A 25234-nucleotide genomic window follows, 5' to 3' on the forward strand; every position below is an offset into this window, starting at 1 on the left:
AAAGTACAATTATGTCATTTTTTAAGGTCTAAAGTTGATTGCTTTACCTTTGCCAACATAAAAATCTATTTGCTACAGTTTTGCCCATCTACTTAAACTATTAATATCACTTGACTGTAATTTTATGCTTCCAAGTATACTGCTACCTATATTTGTGTCATCAGAAAATTTAGCTATGTGACTTTCTTTTCCATTATCTAAGTGATTAATAAATAGAATTAACAGGTGAGGCTTCAACACAGATCCCTGTGGGACACTCTAGTCACATTCTACCAATAGAGTATTTGCCCATTCTCTCTACTCTCATGCCTTTCAATGAATTTCCTAACCAGATCAAGAATTTGTCTTCAATTCATTGAACTTCAACTTCAGCAAATAGTATTTTATGAGAGACTTTTTCAAATGTTTTTAAGAAGTCTATATAAATAACATCCATAGACTTTCCCGTTCATTACTTTTGTCACCATAAGGAATTCAATCAGGTTCATCAGAGGTGATCTACCCTTTACAAATCTATGTTAGTGCTCTCTGATGAGCTGAAAATTTTCAAAATGTTGCGTCACCTTATTCTAAATTATAAACTCTTAATTTCATGACAACAGATATTAGGCCATCTGGTCTATAATTCCCTGGTTTCTGTCTCTCACCATTCTTAAGTAGCCCAATGACATGCACAATTTTCCAAACTAAAAGAACCATTCCTAAATTGAGAGAACTTTGGAAGATTATGGTTAGGGCGTCTGCAATGTTATCACTACTCTCTTTAAAATTCTGGAATAAAAGCTATCTTGTCCTGAGGATTTGTCACTCCTTTATGCTATTATTTTCTTCATTACTGTTATTTTGCTTCCATTAATTTTGGTGGGTTCTGCTCCTGATTCAGTATTAGTTTCCTAGAGATATTTGACATGCTAACCTATTCTTCCACTGTAAATGCTGATATAAAGTAATTATTTAGCATGTCTGCCATTTCCTTATTTTCATTGGCAGCAACAGTTTTTAAGGGTCCCGCAGTGCTCCTGACTACCCTCTTTTTCCTAATGTAATGGTACAAAGTTGTTGTGTTGATTTTGATATCCTTTGCAAGTTTCATTTCACATTCCCTCTTTGTAGCTCTTATGAAAAGCAAATGTGAAGTGGTCCACTTTAGACCTTAAAAAGGACATAGCAATTTACTTTCTAAATGGGGAAAAGCTAGAAACAATGGGGATCTGAACAGACTTGGGGGATCCATGTATATAGATCATCAAACAGGTACAAAAAAAATCAAAAAGGCAAATGGAATGTTGGCCTTTCTATCTACAGGAATAGAAAACAAACTTCTACAGAATGTTGATTAGACTGCAATTGTGAATACGGTGAAGAGTTCTGATCTCCATATTATGCAAAGAATATAGAAGCACTGGAGAAAGTGCAAAAAGATTTACTAGAATGATACCGGAACCTATCAGGAAAGATTGAACAGGTTATGGAGCTTTTCTCTAGAAAAGGGAAGGCTGAGGGATGTGCTGATAGAGGTCTTTAAGATTATGAAAGGATTTTTAAATGAGTAGACATAGAGAAGATGTTTCTAATTACTGGGGAGACCAGAATTAGGGGTCATAAATATAGGATAGTCATAATATGTCCAATAGGCAATCTTTTACCTTTAGTGTGGTGAGAATGTGGAACTCCCTAGCACAAGGAAGGCTTTAGGTGACCAGCATAGGTACATTTAAGGGGAAGCTAGATAAACACATATGGGAGAAAGAAATAGAAGGATATGTTTTTGGAGCTAGATAAAGGAATATGGGAGGAGGCTCATGCAGGGCCAAATGGTCTGTTTCAGGGCTGTAAATATGCACTGAAAATTGCATTGAAAGAGGAGTAGATTGACACTTCAAAATCTATGCACCAGAAGAAATGCGTGGCAGAATTTTACAACCATGGCAGGTTTGCAGGTCGGCTGGGGGTGGGGGTGGGGGGGGTCAGCGGGAAGGGATCGGAAGTGGGGGTTGGGGCACTGTAAAATTCACCAGGTGGCCTAGAGTTTTCCATCTAGGCAGTATTTAAAACTGACACCAGACGGCAGTTGATCCTTGATGAGGTGATTAGCCAGTGTCAGGTACATCATAAATAAGAGTCATACAGACTCAAAACGTTAACTCTGTCTTCCTTTCCACAGATGCTGTCAGGCCTGCTGAGTTTTTCTAGCAATTTTTGTTTTGTTTCGGATTTCCAGCATTTGCAATATTTTGCATTTATCACATTGTAAATAGTAATAGCAGCCTCATATTGTGCCCAGCGAGGTCCCCTAAATAGGAATATAATAATGACCAGTCATTCCCCTACACGACCTCACCCACCCCTCTCCCCTTCAGTTGTCTGTTTATTATAACCTTCTTACCATTCCTCTTCTAAGATGATGATTCAGGTTAGGTACATTTGAAGGATGATGATTCCTTTGTACCTCACCTGACTGGTCATTCCTAAGAACAAAGGTACAATACAGACCAATTATCCTGCCAAACCTGCCCCACAGTATTTTGTTATTACCTTTGTTTGAATTTTAAACATTTTAATTATTTTAAACACCTCAATCTAGTCACTCTTAACCCCTTAACATCTGCAGGGAATACAGTCCAAGGTTACCCACCTACCCATTCTAAATATCATCTGATCAATCAATTTTTTTTAGCTTCTCCAAAGTATGCATATCTTTCCTAAGGAACCCACAAGTCAAACACAACATGGTCTGAGGCCTGATCAGCATTCTGTCTAATTTCAGTAATCGTTCATTGCTTCATTTTCCAAATCCTCTTTGGTTCTTGGTGCTGGACAAGCCTGGACTATGAACATTAGTAGGTCGTTGGACTTGGGAAAAACCATCAGAACCAAACCCAATCATGCTTTCTATTTCAGAGGGTCAGACTCCTGTACACCATAATAATCCTCTACACCCTTTACACCAAGCAGCCCCTGATAAGTTGTACATATACACAAATGATCAATGCTGGCAACTTATCTAATTGATTGAAAACAAATGAGTATCAATTAAATGTATAAGGCGAACCACAGAACGAACACTGATTATTTCGCAGGATAGATTGCTTTAATCGATAAGATTTTAAGTGAAGGTGAATTCTTTAGTCACCCTCCATGTGCAAAACAAATTAAGATGGAGAATTAAAAATATTCACCAAGATGAAGTGTCTACTGTGTCCGCACATAATCACTGCTTTGATTTAACATCTTTTCCTCAATAAAGCGAAGACAATTTTACTTTTTTTGCAGAGATTCTAACATTCTTTTACGGGTTGCAAATGGAAGTCGAGTCTGCATTCAATTTTGTTTGAAGTATTCAGCATGTGCTCATTCAGGAAAGGTGAGCTATTACGGCAACTGATAATTTACGATGCTGTGCCCAAAGGAAATGGGAAATGAATTTAATTACTTTTACAGCAAGCCACGAACTAATTGAACAATTAAAATGAGGACAGTTTATTAACGAAAAAGCAGATCAAAACGATCAACTTAATAGCTGTGGTTATACGGTGTTGGACCACAACGCCTTGGCATGTCGCTTTATCGAGTGGCTTGACCATCATAAATCACAAACTGATCTGTTTAAATGGCTTTTGGGATATGTTAATAGAGGTTAGGGGATAATCTTAAATAGCACATTTATTATTCTTTAACTAATTAAACCTTAGCACCTTTGAATCGGGTTGTTCTCCAATAACACAGTAAACCCTTGCTCGTTTTCGCTACACCTAGGTCGACAGCCATATAAATAATTAGAAACCAGACAACTCGAAATTTCAGGTCTAGATCCCCGACTCCGGATGTTTTGCTACAGAGGTTTAAGTGTCCCAATATTTCCCAGCGTGCAGATTCCAAGGAAATCAAGGTGCGGTGAGAATAGTTCAGTGCTTCGACTGCCCCCTAGTGTGCGGCTGGCAGACTGCACCCAGGGGATGTTGCATTGTTCTACGAAAAGGCTCTTTTGCAAAGGTATTCGGACTTGCATTTTTACAGATGGTAACGGGCTTGCGAGCCGCGTGCTGGTTGAGGTTAAACAGTTTGGAAGGGGAGTCAGCACGCTGGAATAGAGAAGCAAGGGGACCCAGAGAAGCACCAGCTTAATATTGGTCGGGAGTAACAGGCTGCAGGTATTACATCTGTCACACTTCAAGCGCTCGGCGACGCTGAAACTGAGGACCTCCCCGGCCCCACCCGGGAAGGGGTAAAAAAAAACGTGTCTTAGGCTTTCAAATTATATAACTTGTAGAGAATTTGAGTTTCTTCATTCTGTTCGGGGAAGAACATCGAATCGTATCTGCTGTCAAGCTACACTATGAAATAGGCTTCTGAAGTCCAATTGCTTGCCAAGGGTACAGTGTTTAAAATATATTTCTGAATTTAAGATTAAGGTGCAATTGTAATAATTTGTAATAACGTATTTATTTACAAGTTATTTACTGTAAATGTATATTATCAGTGAACAAGCCACATTGCCATTGTATCTTGATATTGTGTTACTCCAGGTCAAGCTGCACCATGAATATTGACACGGTCTGTGGCTTTGGGAGCCTTAAACAATACAGATATTTAAATGATTCTGTTGATGAGAATTACACCGTTCTACTTGATCGCTGGTCTGAAAATATTACCGATCTCAGTATGGAACGGTCAACCACGTTCAGAATTACCGTCATTGTGGTCTACCTTTTTGTTTGCATAGTGGGACTGGTGGGCAACTGTCTGGTAATGTACGTTATCATCAGGTAAGGTTTGGATTTTTTTTGTCATATTCATATTGTGTATTTCAACATTCTTTTTTGGTAGAAGTTCATAAAGCTAAAGGACAACTTAGTGTTGTGGCTACTGCCTTAGAGCGCCCTCCTGAGGGGACCGGGCACTCCAGACTGGCTCCAAATCCATAAATCCCCGATGTCCCAATATTAAGTACCGTATAACACAGAATATCAATATTTTACAAATTGTCGCCCAGACAGTTTAATCTTGCAGTCAGTCCCGCGGTTGATAAACTTTTACTGAAGAATCAGTTGATTAAAAAAGGCTTCTATTTTACAAGGGATTTGGCTCCATCTGGACCCAAATTCACGTTAAAAAACGATTTTTAAAAATCTCATATATGACTTTTTGGAATTTAAGATTTTACAACGAATCCATTGTATTCATTACATTTTCTTCGAGGATTTTAATTACAAGAATAATAGTTACTGAAATTAATCGATTGTTTTTATAGAGGGGGGAAGATGCAGATTCTCCAACTCGAGCGTTTTGTTTTTTTTTCTAAGATGGGGTTGTTAATGACTTTAATTTAATTCTTAAGGGCAGCACGAAGTGTCTAACACGTTCAGAACTAAGACGCACCTAGTACATTATGTTTCCAAAATAAAACTGGCACTTACTGCATTTGCCCAGTCTATGGTTATTGGAGTAGACCAGCGTTACAGTGGAATATGTCAGTTCTGCAGAGAAGAATGGAAAGAGAAAATGTTCATTTGCAATTCTGGTCGTCTGATTATATATTTTCAGGCTCATATCCATCAAATGTAACCACTGCCCAATTAAGTTCGTTAAATATTTTAAAGCTTGCACATGTGTTGTAAGCACTGGACCCGTCAACATTCCTGAGCAATAGATATATAGATATTAAAAATTGTGTTTTACATTAGTTATTTCCCATGCTCCACTATACACACAGCAGTGTGCCTAACTGTTATAGAATATTACCTCATTCCTTGGGTGTGGAGATTAGAATCCAAGAATAAATCGCCCATACTGTTGATACATTCCTCTTCCTACAAAGAACTGATTACATTTATCTCTGTATGCCTGCCCTACAGTTCTTGTACAATTTAGTTACAATAATATCATGCATTAGTCTTGTGCAATGTTTATTTCTTTATACTACAAAACAGGCATTTTCTCCCCCTCCAATGTGAAGGATGAATCCAATATTTTTACAATGGTGAGGCTGGGAGGCAGGATCTTCTTTGTGCTCAGTGCCAACCATAGGGATATGCTGTTAAGTAGATCAATACTGTCTTGCTCATTGCTCTTCTCTTCTTGCCCCTTCATCTCCACCCCGCTGCCCCCGGTCCCCTTTCCATCAGTGAATTTCTTGAGCAGGGCCAAATGTCAATATATTCTTGAAACAAGTTGAAGTAGGTTCTACATTCGACACAAAACCCATGCTCAGGAGCATTTTAATTTGAGCAGAATCATCTATGCAAATACAGATTTGCTGGAGCCAAGGGTATAAGCAGCACATTAATGATTGTACACAGCCTTTCCATCTGTTGCCTTACACTTCCAACTCACTGACGTGGGGAGAAAGGGCATGCTCCCCTAAATTGTTTTATTTCATTGGGACATTCTAGTTAAATTTGAAATGTATTTTTCTTTCTCAACTGACTGATTTTTCATCTAAAATTACATAGCAAATAAATAACACCTGGGTTTAATCTACATGCAGCAAACCATCACTGTCTCAGAATGTCCTTGTATTGTAACCATTCCCCATTTTTACAGCCATTGTTTCTGAGCTGCATTCCCATCATTTCGTACAGAACGAAGGGTGCCTACCTTAGCCACTGCCTCTTAACTGATGCATTATTGTCACCCCTTCCTGGATATATTCTATCCCAGTCATTTCACAAAAACATTTTTTTCCTCCCTTCAAGCGGGAACTGCCATTGTCCTTTACTGAAAATTTTTTTGTTCCCCCTTTCATAGATAGGCACTCGCCTTGCTAATGCAAAGCCACTTACGACTTCATAACAAACCACCCTCCTGTTTCACAGAATGCACTTCTACCATTCACAGAGACCATTTTCCCTGTCACTGAGATGCTTCCTCCTTCATAGGTGCAACCTTCCTTCTTCATTTAACATGTTTGGCCCATTAATTGATACATCTACTCCTGTTCAGAGGTTGTCTCCCTTCCTCTTCACAAAGTCTGTCCCCTTCACAGGCATTCCTCTTCCATTCCCATAGACTCTCCAGTCCATTCAGAGTAGTGCCCTCCACATTCTACTTCACAGAGACAGTTTTCCCCCCTTAGTAAAGATACGCTCCATCTTTTTCACAAGCTGGTAGTGCAACACTGACTTATTAAAAATGGTACACATTTGCTTACAGTGCCTTAGCTTTTGACACTAGTAGTTGTAATCCAAGAATAACTGCTAAGGTAGTTGGATTACACTTACAAAAATGTTCTTGCGTTACTTATTAAGTTGTTAAAGAGGCATTCATTGGGCTGCAAGCTGCAAATCTTTGGTGCAGTCATGGTGTCGCCCTAATGGAAAATGTGGAAAATATGATGTACCCAGCAAAGCAAGCGGGAAGTGTTTGCTTTTATAGTGACAGTTTTCTTTTCAGGACATTCAAAAGTGCTTTTTAAGTGTGGTTACTGTTGTGTAGTCAAATGTAGTATTCAGTTTGTGCACTCCAAATAGTTAATGAGACAGGCAGCCTCCTAATCTGCTTTAGTGGTGTTTGGTTCAGAGAGCACAAAAAAAATCATTTTTGCTTTTAATCAGTACTTTGCGCAATTTTGCAACTACAATATACAATATGATATTGTAAGGGATAAACAAATAGATATGTATTTCTGCTTGTAATTTGCCTGTAATTTTTTGCTATGTGTGCCTCGTTGTGATTGCATAGATAAAATAGGAACAGGGTCTTGAAGTAATTAATATAGGCGTGATTTTCCCCCAGATACTTTAGGAAATAAAGAGCCTGCGATGTAGTCAAGATGCCTTAAACTGCATTGCAGATTTAGCCGATGTATAGCGCAAGACCCCATCATGGTAAATAAGTTGAAGTGCGGGCTAGGAATAGCATCCCAGCAGATCATTAGGGCAGATTGAAAATTAAATTACCTATGAGTGCTCAATAAAAAGACTGCATGTGATTTTGGTGGATAGCACTTCATTTAGCAACCTCTTCTAACAGCAGTCATCTGAACTAAAGTAAACAAGTCATTTTTGAGCATTTCAAGCACAATTTAATGCCATGGTCAGCTTTCAATTTTTGCTCACTGCTAGAGATCAACTGACTACCCTGTGTGTGAAAAAGGCTTTTGAGACACTTCAGGCGCTTTCCTGGGACACTTTGTCAAGTCTTCACCAACAGTGTATGAACATTTTCCTGGAAATTCTCTCAGGACTTCATCCAAAAAGGTGGAGTGCTGTGCTACCTTGCATAGCAGTCACTGTTGGAAAGGGAGTGCTTCGTTATGTGCATTTTGCTAGAGGTCTCCCTTGCTCTGCTTGAGGAATTGGAGGAGGAGATGAGGGCAGGTAGAGCAGCACCAGCTGCATCAGGAGAGAGAGAGAGAGACAGGAGGGTGAGGTGGGCTTTCGGCAGGACACTACCTCCACCTCAGCTATTCAGAAAGTATAATTTTTACATTCACATGATCTAACACCAGTGCATGAGGAAGCTGCCCTTTACTAAGGAGATCATCACAGAGATCTGTGGCTCTGTGAAATTAATACTGAAACCTTGCAGTACAGGCAGGACTGTATTGTCTGTGGCAGTCAAACTCACCGTGGCATTTAACTTCCAGGTTGCCACATGTGATATCAGTCACATCTCACAATTCTCTCTGCTGTTCAGAACAATGGAGATTGCTGCAGCTCTATACACTCTGAGGAATGACTACATCACCACTGATTGCCAGAGAAGATCTGAGGCAGAGAGCTCTATTGATTTGTCAGGATCGTGGGATTCCTCATTGTCTAGGGAGTTATTGACTGTATACATGTGGCTACATGAGCCCCTCATTTAAACTTGGAGGTTCAGGAGCAGGTAGAGTTCCTATTCCCTCAGTGTGCAGCTTGTGTGTGGCCAGCAGCAGCACATCATGCAGCTGATTGCCTGTTATCCAGGGAGCTGCCACAATGCTTTTATAATGAAAGTGTCATACATCCCATAGATCTTTGAAATGGTATGTAACGTGCACAACTGGGTGACAAGGGATACCTTCCGACGCCATGGCTCATAACTTTCCTGCAAAAGCCCCAAACACCATGTAAGATGAGTGCTGCCCAGTCACATCATTGAGGATTGGAGCCCTCAAGTAAAGATTTAGATGCTTTGATCAGTCAGGAGATGCTCTGCTGAGAAGGTGTCCAGATTCCTGGTGAATTGTTGCAATCTCCACAGTACAGTAATTATGAGAGACCAGCTGTTATGACCAGCAATTGTGCCAGAGGGTCAAGCTCAGGAGCCACAAGAGGAGGAGGGGGACCAGGAAGAGCGCCAGGGGCTCCCAGGTAGAAGTCTGACATCTCGGGGGGACAAGTGTCGCCATCTATTTGAAGAGAACATTTGAGAGATGTGTTCCGCCATCAGGCTCTGGAGCATTGTTGTCTCATGATGGACCCCTCAGAATGTCCATCATCTGCATTCCACCCTTTCAACCCTTTCCCCATGAAGATTAGAGTCAGAGTCACAGAAGGAGGGCATTTGGCCCATCGCGTCCATGCCTTCTCTCTGTAAAGCAATCCATTCAATCAGTCCTATTCCAACGCTGTATCTCCATAACTCTTAAGTTTTTATCCCCTCAAATGCCCATCCATTTTCCTTTCAAAACTATTCATCATCTCCACTTCCATGATCCTTGTCGGCAGTGAGTTCCAGGCCATCACCACTCTCTTGCCCCAAACCTTAAATCTGTGTCCCTTTGTCCTTGTACCATCTGCTAATAGGAACAGCTTTTATTTCCCACCTTATATAAATCTGTCCTAATCTTGGACACCTCAATCTCCATTACTCCAAGGAGAACAACTACAGCTCCCCCAACCTAACATTGTAGCTAAATTCCCTCATCCCTGGAACCATTCTGGTAAATCTCCTCTGCACCCACTCAAGGACCTTCACATCCTTCCTAAATGTGGTGATTAGAACTGGATGCAATGCTCTGGTTGTAGCTAAACCAGAGCTTTATAATAGGTTCAGCGTAACTTCCCTGTTTTTGTACTCAATTACTGCATTACTATAAGAAAAGACCATTGATTCCACCACTACCCAGTGTCAGCAGCTGGAAGGTGAGGGCAGTTCAGATGTCCTTCTGAGATGGACTCAAAACGTTAACTGTTTTTCTCGCCACAGATGCGGCCAGACCTGCTGAACTTTTCCAGCATTTTCTGTTTTTATCCCAGATCATCAACCATGTAAGTCATCACACACATGCACAAATACATCTGTGAATACACTCCTTCATAATCACCAATATAATGCAAAACAGGCAGCAGCATAACCTGAGTAGTCGAGGGAAGCACACCTGCATGATGTCACTCCCTGTGGATGCAGTGATGGTCAAGATTGGAAGGAATCTGGGAGATACCATCGCCAGAGGCAGAACAGTAGGCTATGGTCTCTGATGGCCCCACCTCAGACTACACCATCTTGGCAATGGCTTCAGCAGGTTGGGCCTCCTGACATCAAGCAAGAGCAATAACAGAGTGATGAGCCAGGAAGAAGCAATGTAGGCATCTGGAGAGAAGTTAAGTTCCAACTCTGTGATTCCCATATCACTAGCTTAGGTCCTGTCTTCAGCCAACCCAGTGATCTGGTAGAGGACAGACCTGTGGGAATTAGAAACACTTTGCGTGCCTCTTTCAAGGCAAGAGTTCAGAGATACCATGGCAGCTGCTTGAACTTATGTTGCACCATAGCAAGAGGGGGCAAGGTGGACCTTGCACTTGTTCTGGAGGATGAGGTGGTCTTGCTCCTGGGAGTCTGTAGTGATAAAGCTGGAAGTGTTAGGGTGCAGCATGTGTGGCCATGATATAGAATGCATGTGATGAGACCTTATGGAGCTTGGGAGTAAGGATTGGTTTGGGGGATTAGGCATAGTTGCACATCTATAAATACATCTATAAAGAAAGTGAAGTGGTCACATATCTATAGGTGATATACCAACTGTTCTGCCTCTGGTGATGGCGTCTCCCAGACTCCTCCCAATCTTGATCATCACTGCATCCACAGGGGAGTGACATCATGCAGGTGTGCTTCCCCTCGACCAGTCAGGTCCTGCTGCTGCCTGTTTTGCATTATATTGGTGATTATAAAGGAGTGTATTCGCAGGTGTATTTGTGTGTGTGTGATGCCTTACATGGTTGATGATCTGTGATAAAAACAGAAAATGCTGGAAAAACTCATCAGGTCTGGCTGCATCTGTGGAGGAGAAACAGTTAATGTTTCGATCCATATGGCTCTTCTTCAGAGCTGATGATCTGTGAGTTGTGTCAAAGGTTTGCCGAGTGTCTGTGTAGGATACAATTGTGGGAGGTGTGTGAATGCTGATGTATAGCTAGATGGTGGATAGAATGTTGTGATGGTGGTAGTGGTACAGTCATTGTGCAATGTATTTGTGAGATGTGATCTTACCTTAACCACTCATTAAAGGTCTTGCAGCACTGGAGCCATGTCCTGTGCTTCGTTGGTATCTCTCAGGTGATCTTTTCCCCCACGTGCTGCTTTAGCTGCCTTTATGGCCTGCTTCTTCCCTGTAAGTGGAGGACATCCCTCTTCCTCTGGATCTCCTCCACCAGGGCCTCCACTTACACATTCAAGAACCTAGGTGTCCTCACTCTTGCTCCCTGAGCTGCCCTTCAATGTTTTCTTCTCAGCCAGCCAGTGCACTCCACGCCTTCAATGGAATCAGGTGAGTGCAGGCTACATATAGAAAGGCAGGAAAAATTGCTTCCAATCAGCAATTGATTGCTAAACCTGCAGTTCTTGGCTTTAGAACCTGCAAGCAGGTCTGAACCATAATTATCAATTAACTTAAAAATTGTAGCTAAATCAACACTTTCAAACAGGCAATTCTCATTAGCACAGCACGCACTTTGTGGCTATTTTCACCCTTTCCAAGTAACCCCCATGTGTATTTATGGCCTATGGCTTTAAGTTTGTTGAAAAATATTTCATAAACATAACATAATCAAGATCAATAGAGGATTATATAATTCAGATATAATTACTTATAGTTACAGCTGCTGTTAAAGCTGATAAACCACCACTTGCTGTTAGTAACATTTGATGGTAGGGGAGATTCTATTGTTTGCTACTTAGTGAAATTGTAAATTCATTCTTTGTACACCCAGTTATGGTTTCTTTATAAATATGAGGCAAATATAAAAGCTCCTGATTTATGATCCATGTTAGATTAATCTTCTACAAAATTGGGCGTAGTTCTATCAGTACCAGAAAAACTAAAGAAAACCTTTAAATTTTAACACTTAAATCCCGGACTTGTTGAGTTTTAGTAGACAAGGTATTTGTTGATTCCATTCCGTTCCTTCAACACATTTTAAAATTGTTTTGTCCTTTTTATTTCTGATTTGTGTATAACACATAAAATCAGCTCTAAGATTTTAGTTAATTTTATGTCCCCTTGAGCTATTGTTTTATCATTTTTAATGAACCCCTGCTTGCCCTCGGAGGGGATACCTGGTAGAACACGAAAAATCCAACAAGAATGGTGGTGCCGACCTTAATGGCAGGACCTTGTGAAGAATTTTCCTGCTTGATGACCAGACGGACTGCCTCTCTCATGAGCAGAAGCAGGAACAAGCAACAAGAGGCCAGTGACATGGCTAAACATCAAATGAGCAGCATGCTGCCTGTTCAGCAGAAATAGGTGCAGGCTAATCATGGCCCCCATGTTCAATTTTTAGCTTGAAAGATGTTCTGGTGATAGAGCTACATCCAATTTTGTAGAAGATTAAGCTAACTTGGGTCATAAATCAGGAATTTTTATGTTTGCCTCATATTTATAAAGAAACCATAACTGGGTGTACAAAGAATTAATTTACAATTTCATTAAGTAGCAAACAATAGAATCTTCTCTACCATCAAATGTTATGAACAGTAAGTGGTGGTTTACCAGCTTTAATAGTAGCTATAATTATATGTAATTATATCTGAATTATGTAATCCTTTATTGATCTTGATTATGTTATGTTTATAAAATATTTTTCAACAGTCTTGGAGCCATAGGTCGTAAATACACATGGGGGTTACTTGGAAAGGGTGGAACCAGCCACTAAGCATGTACTATGCTAATGAGAAATGCCTGTTTGAAAGTGTGGATTTAGCTACAATTTTTAAACTAATTGATAATTATAATGGATCAGACCGGCCTGCAGGTTTCTTAATAACTACTTGGTTTCCGGTATCATACACATACATCATCCAGCCATGGAACAAAAAAGCAATGTGCTATGAATTGTTGATAGAAAGTAAAATATATATGAAGAACAGAAAACTTACAGCTTCCCAACACTATTGTGCCAGTAGAAATGGTAATTGATCTGTCATTATTATTCTGTAAGTGGTCCTCTTACTTAACGTTCTAATTTTAATCCCTAAGAGATGATATATAGCCTATAAAACTAGCTGAACTTCATCTCAAAAGGGACGATTGCATAAGCTCTTATATGTGAAGGAAACTTGTATAATCATGGATTTCACAAGGTATTATTAACAATGAGTCAGTGAATCTGGCAGAACTTTGTGAGAAATAGAGTAAGTGGAGTAGGTGAATAATAGTAAAGTGATTTTTGCCAATCAGTGACAAGTTCCATTTCTACAGTGCTGCATTTGTGTAGGAAGATGACTGATTAACTGCTTCACTGTAAGAAGAGAAAGGCAATAGATGTTCAGCAGTTGAGAAAAGGGGAAAATGTGGGCGTCAGAGTAGGTGCTGATTGTTGGAAAGAAATGCTTCAAGGAGATCTTTGAAAACAAGGTTAGCAAGGTAGAGTGAAATTCCAGAGGATAGACTAAAGCAGTTAAAAGCATGACCGGTAATGGGGAAGAAACAAGATCTAGTCTGGTGATAGAGGAGTAGAGGATGAATGCAGAAATCTGGGATTAGAGGTGTTTACTCAGAGAAGGGAGATGCAATGCTATGAAACTTATCAGAAATTTGCATGCCTACTTTTGTCAGCTCTTAAGTTTTCCAGCTCCCTCCTCAGTGGCTGTCCTCTATATAAACACCAAATGATTAAGAATTCTGTTGTCTATACCCTATTATGCATAAAATCCCTTTCACTTATCACCCTTATTCTTGTCAACCTTCATTAATACCAAAATCCCTGCCTTTAACTACCCACTGTTTAGCCTCTCACTACCTGTGCAATATCATTTTGCTCTGTGTCCTTGGCTGGACCCTTCAACCTTTTAATGCAGCTCTGTTAGAAAATTCACCTCTTTCTTTCTCCTCTATATTTAATGACTAAGGCTTGAGCCATCTTGTCTCTACACTCCACTTTATGAAGAGAATGCCCTCCATAAATTCCTTATTCTTGCTACAACTCTCCCCACCTTGAAAATTCTCCATTAAGCCATTACTTCAACAGTGCTTTTAGCTACCTCTTTGATCTCTCCTTGCTTACGCCTTACTCTAGATTATCTTGGGATCTTTTTGACATTAAAGACCCCATGAAAATGCTTACTTTTGAACGCTGGATTAGGCAAAAAAAAAATACTGGGCATGACTAGAACTGAACCTATTGCTTTCCTGACTCCATAGAACTGCCATGACACAAAACCTCATCTTGCAATAAACAAAATCACAATTAGAATTAGCAGCATGATTAAAATATTACCACATTTGATAGTACAGAACATGTTGCTGAAAAAAAGAGCCGTGCTGTCAAAGTTTATATAACAGTGTCCAACATTAGATTTAATTCTACGATTGGGCAACACTTGCTAAAGAATCCTGATTGTGCTAAAAATTACACTGACAAACAATTTAAGATTATCATTCAAGTTCACAGTGTGACTCACTTATGCGTGCTAGAAGCTACACATATTTACACACAGGGCTTTTCGCTTTGCAGACAGAAGGAGCATGCCCATTGTGTCTTTTTCAACTAAACAAAAGCTTTGGGAACAGCCATTCCCCACAGCAATGCCTTGACCAATCAGAGCCGACCTGTCTGATTTGAATTTAAACAAAAGCTTGGCAGTTAACTGTTCCCTGGTGCATTCTTCATGGCAACACCTCTACTGATTAGAGTCAACTTGCCAACCAATCAGCACTCTCTTCTCATGCAGTATAAATTATTGTTCCTTTTATAGTTGGTATTCTTGCAAATCTGTCCTGATGAGTGCAAGCCGAGAAGATTCGACAGCATGTCCCTTTTTTCAGCAAGACTGCCACATTATAGAATTTTATTTCTGACATAACATAGCATGAATAAAACACTAATTTTATGATTTCTAGTCTACATCAGCAGGTTCTGTTATGTAGCAGGAGGACACAAATGAATTCTTGGGGCCATACCAAAATTGCCTTGCCATAAAGGCAGTGTCAACATTGCATGCACAACATGCTAATGATCTTAATGTAATAATGAATGCTTCCACAAGCACTGTGCAACAAAACCATACATTGATTGCACAATGAGTTTGAATGTTATTTCATAAATTTAACTAAAAGGAAATAAAGCTTCTTTTAGGTAATTGCTTGTGAGTTCTCAATCTGGTTAAGCAGGGAAAAAATTGGGGGCATTGTGATGGAAATTCTGACATATCCTGCTAGAAGTGACATTAGGTAGAAATATCATAATGAGAGACAATTGGTGGTATTTTCACCTGAGCAATCCTGGACACAGTTGTGTATCAATGGTATTCAAGCCATTTCCTTGATGAAATCGATTACAGGCTGTCACTTACAGAATGGAAAATTCTCGAAGTTACTTCCCTCCCTTTACCAGCCTCCCTCAACCAAAGATTCCTGTTCAGCAACCCTGGAAAATGCCCCAGCATCTGTAAAAAAATATTTAAATCCTTTGACCTTGGTAAATGACAGAAAATTCACTATCTTTGTGGCAGACAGGAAATTTTGAGCCATAGATTGTATGTAATCAATGAATGTGTAAATGGAGTGCTTGCTTATTCAATAAATATGTTTTCTAATTATTTTCAAGTGCTTTTATTGTTAAAAAGAGAAGGTGTATCAGTTTTCACATTGTGACTCCAAAATGTGTGTTCCCAGTGTGATTCTGCAAATTAATTCATTATTTCTGCAGTGTTTAAAAAATAAAATCCCAGGAGGTTTTCACTGGCCCTAATCATAGATTACGAAATGGTAACTCCAGATTAATATTGTTATAATATAAGGTTTAATGGAAAAACAATTACCAATCACAGCAAACAAATTAGTGGATTTCATAATTGCAGTTTCAGAACAGTATTTAGATAAATTTGCTTTCATCTTTGACAACCTATCAGGGTTGTGCAACAAACTATAACTTGCCTCAACATGAAGACTCGAAACGTCAACTCTTTTCTTCTCCGCTGATACTGCTAGACCTGCTGAGTTTTTCCAGGTAATTCTGTTTTTGTTTTGGAGTTCCAGCATCCGCAGTTTTTTGTTTTTATAACTTGTCTCATTTGTCTTATCTTTCAATATTCATGAACTAATAATGTATTTTCTTCAACTGCTATTTGAATTTAATGGGCACAGTGTTACTGTAGTGGTTGGTTTGCAATTCTATTGGGGTAAATTATTTTTGTGGAATAAGAGTAAATAGCATATCATTTTGTATGTTTGAGCACAATGTGAAGGATAACTGTTCAAAGTCTTTTATGCTAAGGCAAACTACTACATATTTATGCTGTGCATATTTTGACCCTTTCAATTTGTATCAGGCTATCATGCTGTTTTGTCCTTCACTGAAAACTATCATTTGATGACTCATTTTCTGTCAATCCAAGTCAAACTGAATTTTTAGATATGAATTTCTGTCAGACCAGAACCTGTTGGCATGCTAGGTCCTCCGTTTCATCTATCTGTACTGCTCTACAAATCTTTGCAGAGACTCAGGATTATCACTAGAAGAAATGAATATGTATTTGAGAAAGAACATAAAAGTATATACGACAAACGATAGGAAATATGGTTAGCATAGATAGGCCCACTTGAAGAGCTACTATTCGTATACATGTACTGGAAGGAATAGTCGCCTTTCTGTGTCATAGGGCTGAATTTTCCCTTTGGTGTGTGGGGCAGGCCCCGCATATTCATGCATAAAATGATGCACAGTGACATAGGGCGATTGTCCCGAAGTCACCGCGCGCCAACACGATATTTCACTGGGCCGGCGCGCGATGATGTCTGAAGCATGCCCACTATTAATTAATAGGCCAGTTAAAGCCCTTGAGGCGCCAACTGATGCTGATTTTTTGACACCTGTGTGACCTTTGGGTCGGTGCACAGGCACAATGCGCAGGCGGGTAGGACACATTTGTATTCACCTCATCCATGGGCGGGATAAGAGGGCTCACTGCGGTCGCAAGTGTGCACAGTCAAGTATTTATTTATGAAAGTTTTTGAAACTTGCCTGTGTGATCTGCAGCACTTCAAAATGCAAACCAGCTGCTTTGTCTGGACTCTTAACCTTCAGGTCAGAGCTCTGCAGTGAGTAACCTTTTCTGGGCCTGCAGATTTCAGGAAGCCTTCCCTTAGCCTGGGAATGGGAGCTGAACTGTCCACTGGATGCAGCTCCTCTGAGAAGGAAAGGAAGGTTAGAAGGGGGAGGAGGCCAAGAGTGCACATTCAGCCTCCAAGGGAGTCAACTTTGGGAAGACAGGCGCAGGCGGAAGGGGCGCAGGGCCAAGAGGTAGTCCAAGGCGGAAAGAGCAGCAGAAGACGCCATTTCCTGCTGCCAGGGTATAGAGGTGGTGAAGCAGCTTCCTCAATATGTCTGAGGTGCAGTGCCAAAGGAGGCTCCATCTCTCAAGGGAGACAGGCAACTATATCTGTCAGATGATAGGCCCTGTGATCTCCTCTAACTGTATGCGTGGACACGCCATGCCAGTGGCTCTGAAGGTCACAGCTGCCCTCAAATTCTATGCCTCTGGCTCCTTCCTGGGGTCAGTGGGTGGATCTTTGCCATGTCCCCCAATCAGCTGTGCACACTTGCGTCAAGCAGGTTACAGACGCTCTGTTCAGGCATGTATTGACCTTCATCGACTACCGTTGGGATCAGGCAAGCCAGACACAAGTCAGAGGCTTCACGGCAATTGCTGACTTCCCCCGTGTTCACGGTGCTATAGACTGCACACATGTGGCCATCAAGGCGCCAGCAGGTGAGCCCGGTGCCTTTGTCAACAGGAAGGGCTTCCACTCCTTGAACGTGCAGATTTTGTGTGATCACAGGATGCTGATTTTACAAGTCTGTGCAAGATACCCAGGCAGTTCCCATGACACCTACATCCTCAGGCACTGCCACATGCTGGGCTTTTCAGTGCTTCAGTCCAGCTTGATGTATGGCTGCTGGATGACAAGGGCTATCCCCTCAGAAGGTGGCTCATGACGCCTCTCCGCTATCCAAGAACAGAAGCTGAGCAGCGCTACAATAGGAGCCATGCCTCCACAAGGGCTGTGGTAGAGAGAACCATCGGTCTTCTCAAGATGCGCTTCCGTTGCCTGGACCACTCAGGGGGTGCACTCCAGTACCCTCCAGATCATGTGTTGGTGATAGTAGTCGCATGCTGTACTCTCCACAATCTTGTGCTGGAAAGGGGATACATTGTGGACGCTGAAGACATCAATGCAATGGCTGCGACTGCACACGATGAGTCCAACAGTGAGTCTAAGGATGAGCACGCACAGGGAAATGCTGAGGGGGTAGACACTGACCCGGGCACACTCCAGGGAGGCAGGGACACCCGGGAGGCTTTGATCCAATGAACCTTCAGCTAGCACACCACATATGGACCTCCAGGGCAAGCCTGGGCTGTAGGCTCGATAGTCGGTGCCTAAGTGCCAAATCTTCCAGGTTAGGAACAGTTACTAAAGGCTTTGTTAACAAAGCTGAATGTCCAAACAAGCACACATTACAGTTTTGGAAACCATGCACATGCAGAAGAAAAGAGGCACCCTCCACCCTGGTCACATGTCTGAATTTATTCTGAAAAGCAAACCAACTTATTCCAAAAAACAGAGAAAAGTGTTATCAAAAAAAAACAAATCATGAGGACCTCATCTCGAGCCAGCACAAAAGTACCATTGAAAAACCCTTGGTGTGCCTAAGGTGCCTTACATTTATGTGTCCGGGTGCTACGTCTTGGTGCTGCTCCATCACTCGTAGTGGCATCTGAGACAGCCTGCTGACTCTGCTGTCCTGTTGGCCTCGATAACCTTGGCAGGCATCCTCTGGCCCGTGGAGCCTGTGCTGGCCCCGCCTGGGAAGGAGCTGCCAGTTTCACAACTGGCATCTCCCCAGTCGTCACAGCCTCACCAGATGCTACAGTCACCGGTAGAGGGACAGAGGGGCTTCCACCCTCATCTGGAGCCCACAGAGACGACGGGCAGCTGCTGCACCAATTCGAGGTCGCCTCAGACCGCCTTGCTCACCATGGATGGATGGGCACCAAGCTGGGAAAATTGATGCCCAAACCATCTCCCACATTGGCACTGACCAACTGAGGTCAATGCCAATGTGAGGACTTGCTGGTCAGAGCGCATCCCCAGGAAGCCCTGTTGGGTCTCCTGGAGGAGCCTCTCTACGAGAGTTACCACTCTCTCCATGGAGGATGCATGGCGCTCAGACATGTGGCTCATTGCTTCGGCATTTGACCGCGTAGACTCCTCCACCATGGAGACCAAACCAAGCATAGCCTCATGTATCTCCCCCAGATGCTCCCGCACACCCGGTTGCATTTCCTGCATCTGCTGCATTGCAGATGACTCCAGAGGGACATCGTCAGGCACCAACTGAGCATGTGCCTGGTCCCGTGCAGTGCTCTGACTGCCGGCGCCATGGGCAATCTCTGCCTCTGCCAGCAACTCCAGTGACTGTCAAGTGCCCTCAACACTGTGCCCTGGAACACTAGCTGATGTTCGAACTCCCACCAAGATGCCAGAATCTGCGCTGGTCCCTGCCTCGCAGAAATGGTGTGATGCTGGTGAGACTTCAGGCCCCTCAGGTGTAAGAGAGGGCCTCTGCTGCTCCTCCTCCCAGCCCTGCTCTGAAGATGCTGAAAGGAAGAACAAGGACATTGGTTCAGTTAACGTGGAGACAATGACAAAGTTCATCCCTGCCCCCCTGATCATTATGCGCTCATCCTTCCATAACCAATGGTCAAGCCATATTGCAAAATTAAATCAATTAACATTCAGCACTGCCATGGCTGTTGGGAGAACAATGCTGACCTCACTGATGGGCATAAATACCTGGCCATAGCACCCCAGCCTCATTGACACCAGTGGACGTGGGTGCATTGCGCCTCTCCAAATCCAGGGCCCCTGCTCGAAGCGGCTAAGAATGGAGATCTGTGCCTGGCTGCCGCCAGTCCTCACATGCTCTGCTGTGTTATGAGCATTCTTCTCCTGAAAATGAAAGACAAGCATTGATTAGTGAAAATTGCACATGGGCTCTCTTCGCGCATGGCCCACCCCAACCAGAGTGGGACATATCAGGGCTCCATTACCTCCTCACCCCACTGCTGCCGAACACACTCAAAAGATGCTAGACCTGCTCCCCATCCTCTCAACCCCCCCACATCACATTAGGCACCACACGGTATATCCTTCCATAGCAAGGAGGCGCAAGCACGTGGAGCGCAGAGGACAGCAGATGCTTCGTTACCACACCACCCTGAAGCTCCCCTCCCAGCATGTCATCACCCTGACTTGGACATGTCCTGGAGTTCCAGCACTGCACCTAGATGCAGCTCCTCCAGGTTGCCCCCAAACCAGTTATGTGGGACTCAGTATAACACATGCTGCAGGGGAAAAACACATCTCTTCATCACCTCAGGCTGACCTCAGCTTGGACAATATCTTCTGGCCCACCTAGTAAAGGACACATGCCGTCAATGGTTCAATGCAGTCACAACACTCAGACTTGGGCAGGGTATGGTGGGGGCAGCAAGGAGGTAAGCCAACCTGCTGGGTTCCATGACCAGTGCCGACATGGTACTCACCCTGCCAGAGCGAAACAAGTTGTTGAAGCGCTTGCGACACTGGATCCAGATGCGCCGCACCACATCACAGGAGCTCACCACCTCCACCACCTCCCCCAGGCACGTTTCGTCATGTGAGGGGGCCACCTCCTCCCACCCTGGGGAACCAGCACCTCCCACCGTGCTGCCACCTCCTCCAGGAGGGCAACAAGGCAGTCATCTGAGAAACAAGGGGCACACTGGCTCCCCGCCCTATGCTCCGGCCTGGCCTGTCCGGCTGCCCTACCCTCCAGCCTGGCCTGTCCCAGTGGTCTACCCTCTGGACTGGCCTGTTCACCAGGAGCCCTCTGGTAAGCCCTTCCACTTGCCACTGTGAGCAGCCTTGCCAGGGCTTCATGTAAACAGGCTGCCGGGTTGCCATTGGACCTGGTGGACAATGCACTCCCGCTGCTGCCTGCCCACTCCCGCTATCCTCAGGAGTCGGCATTACGCTGGGCGGGCCTTAATTGGCCCGCCTGCGTAAAACGGCAGCGCGGGCCCGATCGTGGACAGCTATCGGGTCCACGCCCGCTCCCGCTCTGCCCTCCCACCAAACAGAAGATTCAGCCCATAATTTCTTTGACTTTGAATAGTAAAGCTGAAAAATGTTATTGTTTAAGAGTCTTCGTTGTTTTTACAAAAAGATATATTTCATGTTTGTGCACTGGGATGATATATCAGTATAGTCATTATGCTGTAGTTTACTGACGTGCATTGTAGCAAAGGTAGAAAATTAAGTGAGGGACCATGGTTTCAATAAGATTCAATAAATCACAATAACAAGAGAATTACTCCAATGACTGACAACTCACTGTAAGTAAAACAATCCTAGAGGTAATTTTCACAAAAACAATACGATGAACATAGGACGGCGTTTTCCAATGGATTGACAATCCACCAAGTCAGATTAAGTATAATGTGAAAGTTGCCTCTTCTCTATTGTATGTTTATAAAAGCAAAGTTTCAGTATCTTGATGATAAATGATGTATAAATCTGATCATTTTTTCAATTGTGCTGTTTGAATTCCTACTAAAACTCAATGACTTTCATAAGATCCATTTCTTTCAGATATACAAAGATGAAGACAGCAACAAACATCTATATTTTCAATCTAGCCCTTGCAGATGCATTAGAATTAATCACATTACCTTTCCAGGCAACCGACACTCTTCTGGGATTCTGGCCTTTTGGAAATATACTCTGTAAAATAGTAATATCAATTGACTATTACAATATGTTCACCAGTATCTTTACTCTGACAGTGATGAGTGTTGATCGGTACATAGCCGTCTGCCACCCTGTTAAAGCATTAGATATAAGAACCCCCTTCAATGCAAAGGTTGTCAATATGTGCATCTGGATACTTGCTTCTGTGATTGGAATACCAGCAATGATTATGGGATCGGCTGACATGGAAAACAATGGTAAGACACAACAAAATATTAAGATATTATATATTTAATAGAGTATGATATATATTCATATAAAGTAACATTGGGCTGGATTTTATGGCCCCCATTGCGTGTGTATGAGAGGTGGCAAACCCATCAGCTACCCACCCACTCCCAATCTGTCCCCATAATAGAGTAGGTGGATGGATGCCAAAATCAGCAGTTCGTCTGCCATTTTTAAATAAATAATTCTCAGTCAATACCAAGCCAATTGACCCAAATAATATGATGCTTATGCCATAATATGGCTGCCTTGGGCCGGAAGGCAGAAGTGGGCAGGCAGTTTCTTTAAGCAAACTGCTTTAAAGCTGGGAAGGAAGGGTGTCCCCTGTGTACATCGGGGACACCCTCCTCACCCCCAAGATGCTGCCCTTCCTTTATCCTTCCTGCCTGATTCTACTCACCGCTTCCCTTCCTAGGGCCCTCGTCCCAAAACCTTGGACTTACCTGGTTCAGAGGCCATGGGTGTCTTCATCTGTGGGCTTCTTGCAGTCCCAACTATAGCCACTACTGTGTTTGGGACTGCAAGAGCTGCTCGGTAATCAGATTAGCCATCAGATCTTGAGGGTGGGACTTCTCCATGGTTCCAATATACGTGCTGCCCATGTGTGCATGAAAAAAGATGTTCATGGCCATGGTCACCTTCACAGCCACTGACAGCACAGTCTTCAGCCTGCTTTGAGGCCTGTAGCTGGAGGCAGATTTCAGTGAACATAAGTGAAATGGAGATAACAAATGCACTGTTCCTCACTGAGTTTGAAGTAGGAGAATTGCTTTCTGAAGATGCTGGTTTTCTGAAGACCCTACTTCTCCTCCCCTTATCTCTGTACAATTGGGAGCAAGTGTTATGAGCAGAACCAATCAGAACCAGGGCCTTCCACATATGCAACTCCATTCCCTGCAGACTTCTCCAACTTTAAATGACAGCACACGTTATCAAACACTTCTTAGCAGCAGCCTTGGTGGGGAGTTCTTTTTGCTGCTGATTGTATGTTCAGTTATGTGAGGTTAAGAGAGGGCATTAGCTGCAGCGCTGAAGTTGAAAATGGTGGCTGTAGAGTCACCTCAGTTTTACACATTAACTAACATCATGATCCGCTTACTCTGCATGCTTTTAATGCATGTTCCTAGTGCCCTTGCTACCAAACTACCCAAAATGGTGTCAAGGTGGCCATATGTGTGGCATGGGTGCCATTTTGGATACAAAACAACACACAGTGATGAAAACACTGGCAACATGTGTCAGGTTTTGTGGACTATGACTTTAAAATGGACACTGAATGAAACCTGCACTCGTGGGTCATGTTTTATCTTCCCCTCATGTGAAATGCCACGAGGGAGCAACCAGTAATGCAAAAATGTACATGATCATTGCAGCAAACTTGATTTAAAATATTTAAATGGTAACATATCTTAACTTGTTTTCTGTTTCTTTTGTTACAGAAATTGAATGTCTTCTGGTTCATCCACAGCCCCACAGTTACTGGAAGCCCACAATTGAAATAGCTGTGTTCCTCTTTTCCTTCATTATTCCAGTTGCTATCATAACAGTTTGCTACACACTAATGCTTAGACGGTTGAGAAGTGTGCGTGTGCTTTCTGGATCAAAAGAGAAGGACAGGAACTTGCGTAGAATCACAAGAATGGTCTTAGTGGTTGTTGCTGTTTTCATCATCTGTTGGACCCCAATTCATATTCTAGTGTTAGTGCAGGCTGTCTGTAATCATGAAATCATGACAATTATGCCGAGCTGGTATTTTTGTGTTGCTCTTGGATATGCCAATAGCAGCCTCAATCCTGTCCTTTATGCCTTTCTGGATGAAAACTTCAAAAGGTGCTTTAAAGAGTTCTGCTTTCCGTCCATTTTTAAAAAAGAACTTAAGGTGTCAAACGGGATGAGAAGTATCACAAGAGGTGTTGCTTACTCATGTAAGAATACAGATGGCACAGAAAATGCTGCATGACTAAAGATGGCGACTCGCTCAGCTACTGGCCACCAGGAGAACAAAATTAATTTAAATGTGGAGTTGACTCGAATTACACAGGTCATTGAAAATAAACACCTTCTGCTGCATTTTTAAAATGAATAAGGCAGTCACATTACTGGTTTCAATAAATCAAGTGCTGTTTATTTTAAAATGAACAAATCCAATTAGTGAGGAGTTATCATGATGCATAGTGAGTCAGAATTTGATATGAAATGAATTATTGTAGGAAATTTAAAAAATTCAGGCATGTTAACACAACAGTATTTTTTTTCACATAAGACTAGCTTCCCACTAGAAACTTGTGATGGGTTAAGCAACTCTCAGCCACAGTAATGTTTGGCTACACACAAAAAAAAAGTATTTAATTTTGTCAGCTATATTAATGAACATTTGAAAAGAATGATTGCATGTTAATGAAATATTCAATCCTTTCATCATAGGAGTAATTGTGATTGCTTCACTACAAAGTTAATAATGATGTTAACGTTTGCCTTTTGTGACTGAATGCAAAGCATTTTTTGTAACTTTCCGTATTCCAGTTAGGGGCTATTTGATTGTAAGCATGGATTGATCTTACAAAACATCAAATATTTTTGGATTCATGGTGCTGAGGTCAAATAGCCAAGAGGTAAGGACAAAACAGACTTCTGCTTTTTAAAGTACTTTAGTTATCAATGTTCCAAAATATCTATATGATTGTAATAAAACCTATTGCAAGGCACATGCTGAAATATTGCTGCTTATTGGCCTGTCATTTGACAGCATGAAAAAATAATAGCTTTTTAACTTTCGTTATTTGT

At 42.1% G+C, this 25234-nt stretch overlaps 1 protein-coding gene across 1 annotated transcript; it reads left to right on the forward strand.

Annotated features, from left to right (window-relative positions):
* The first annotated feature begins 4689 nt into the window (after positions 1–4689).
* Positions 4690–24410, forward strand: oprl1 (opiate receptor-like 1). Its single transcript, XM_041204735.1, has 3 exons — positions 4690–4766; positions 22064–22419; positions 23890–24410. Exons 1-3 carry the CDS (start codon positions 4750–4752, stop codon positions 24408–24410), a joined length of 894 nt encoding a protein of 297 aa, XP_041060669.1. The 5' UTR covers positions 4690–4749.
* The last annotated feature ends 824 nt before the right edge of the window (positions 24411–25234 follow it).

Source organism: Carcharodon carcharias, chromosome 14 (genome assembly GCF_017639515.1).
Source record: "Carcharodon carcharias isolate sCarCar2 chromosome 14, sCarCar2.pri, whole genome shotgun sequence".
Taxonomy (NCBI): domain Eukaryota; kingdom Metazoa; phylum Chordata; class Chondrichthyes; order Lamniformes; family Lamnidae; genus Carcharodon; species Carcharodon carcharias.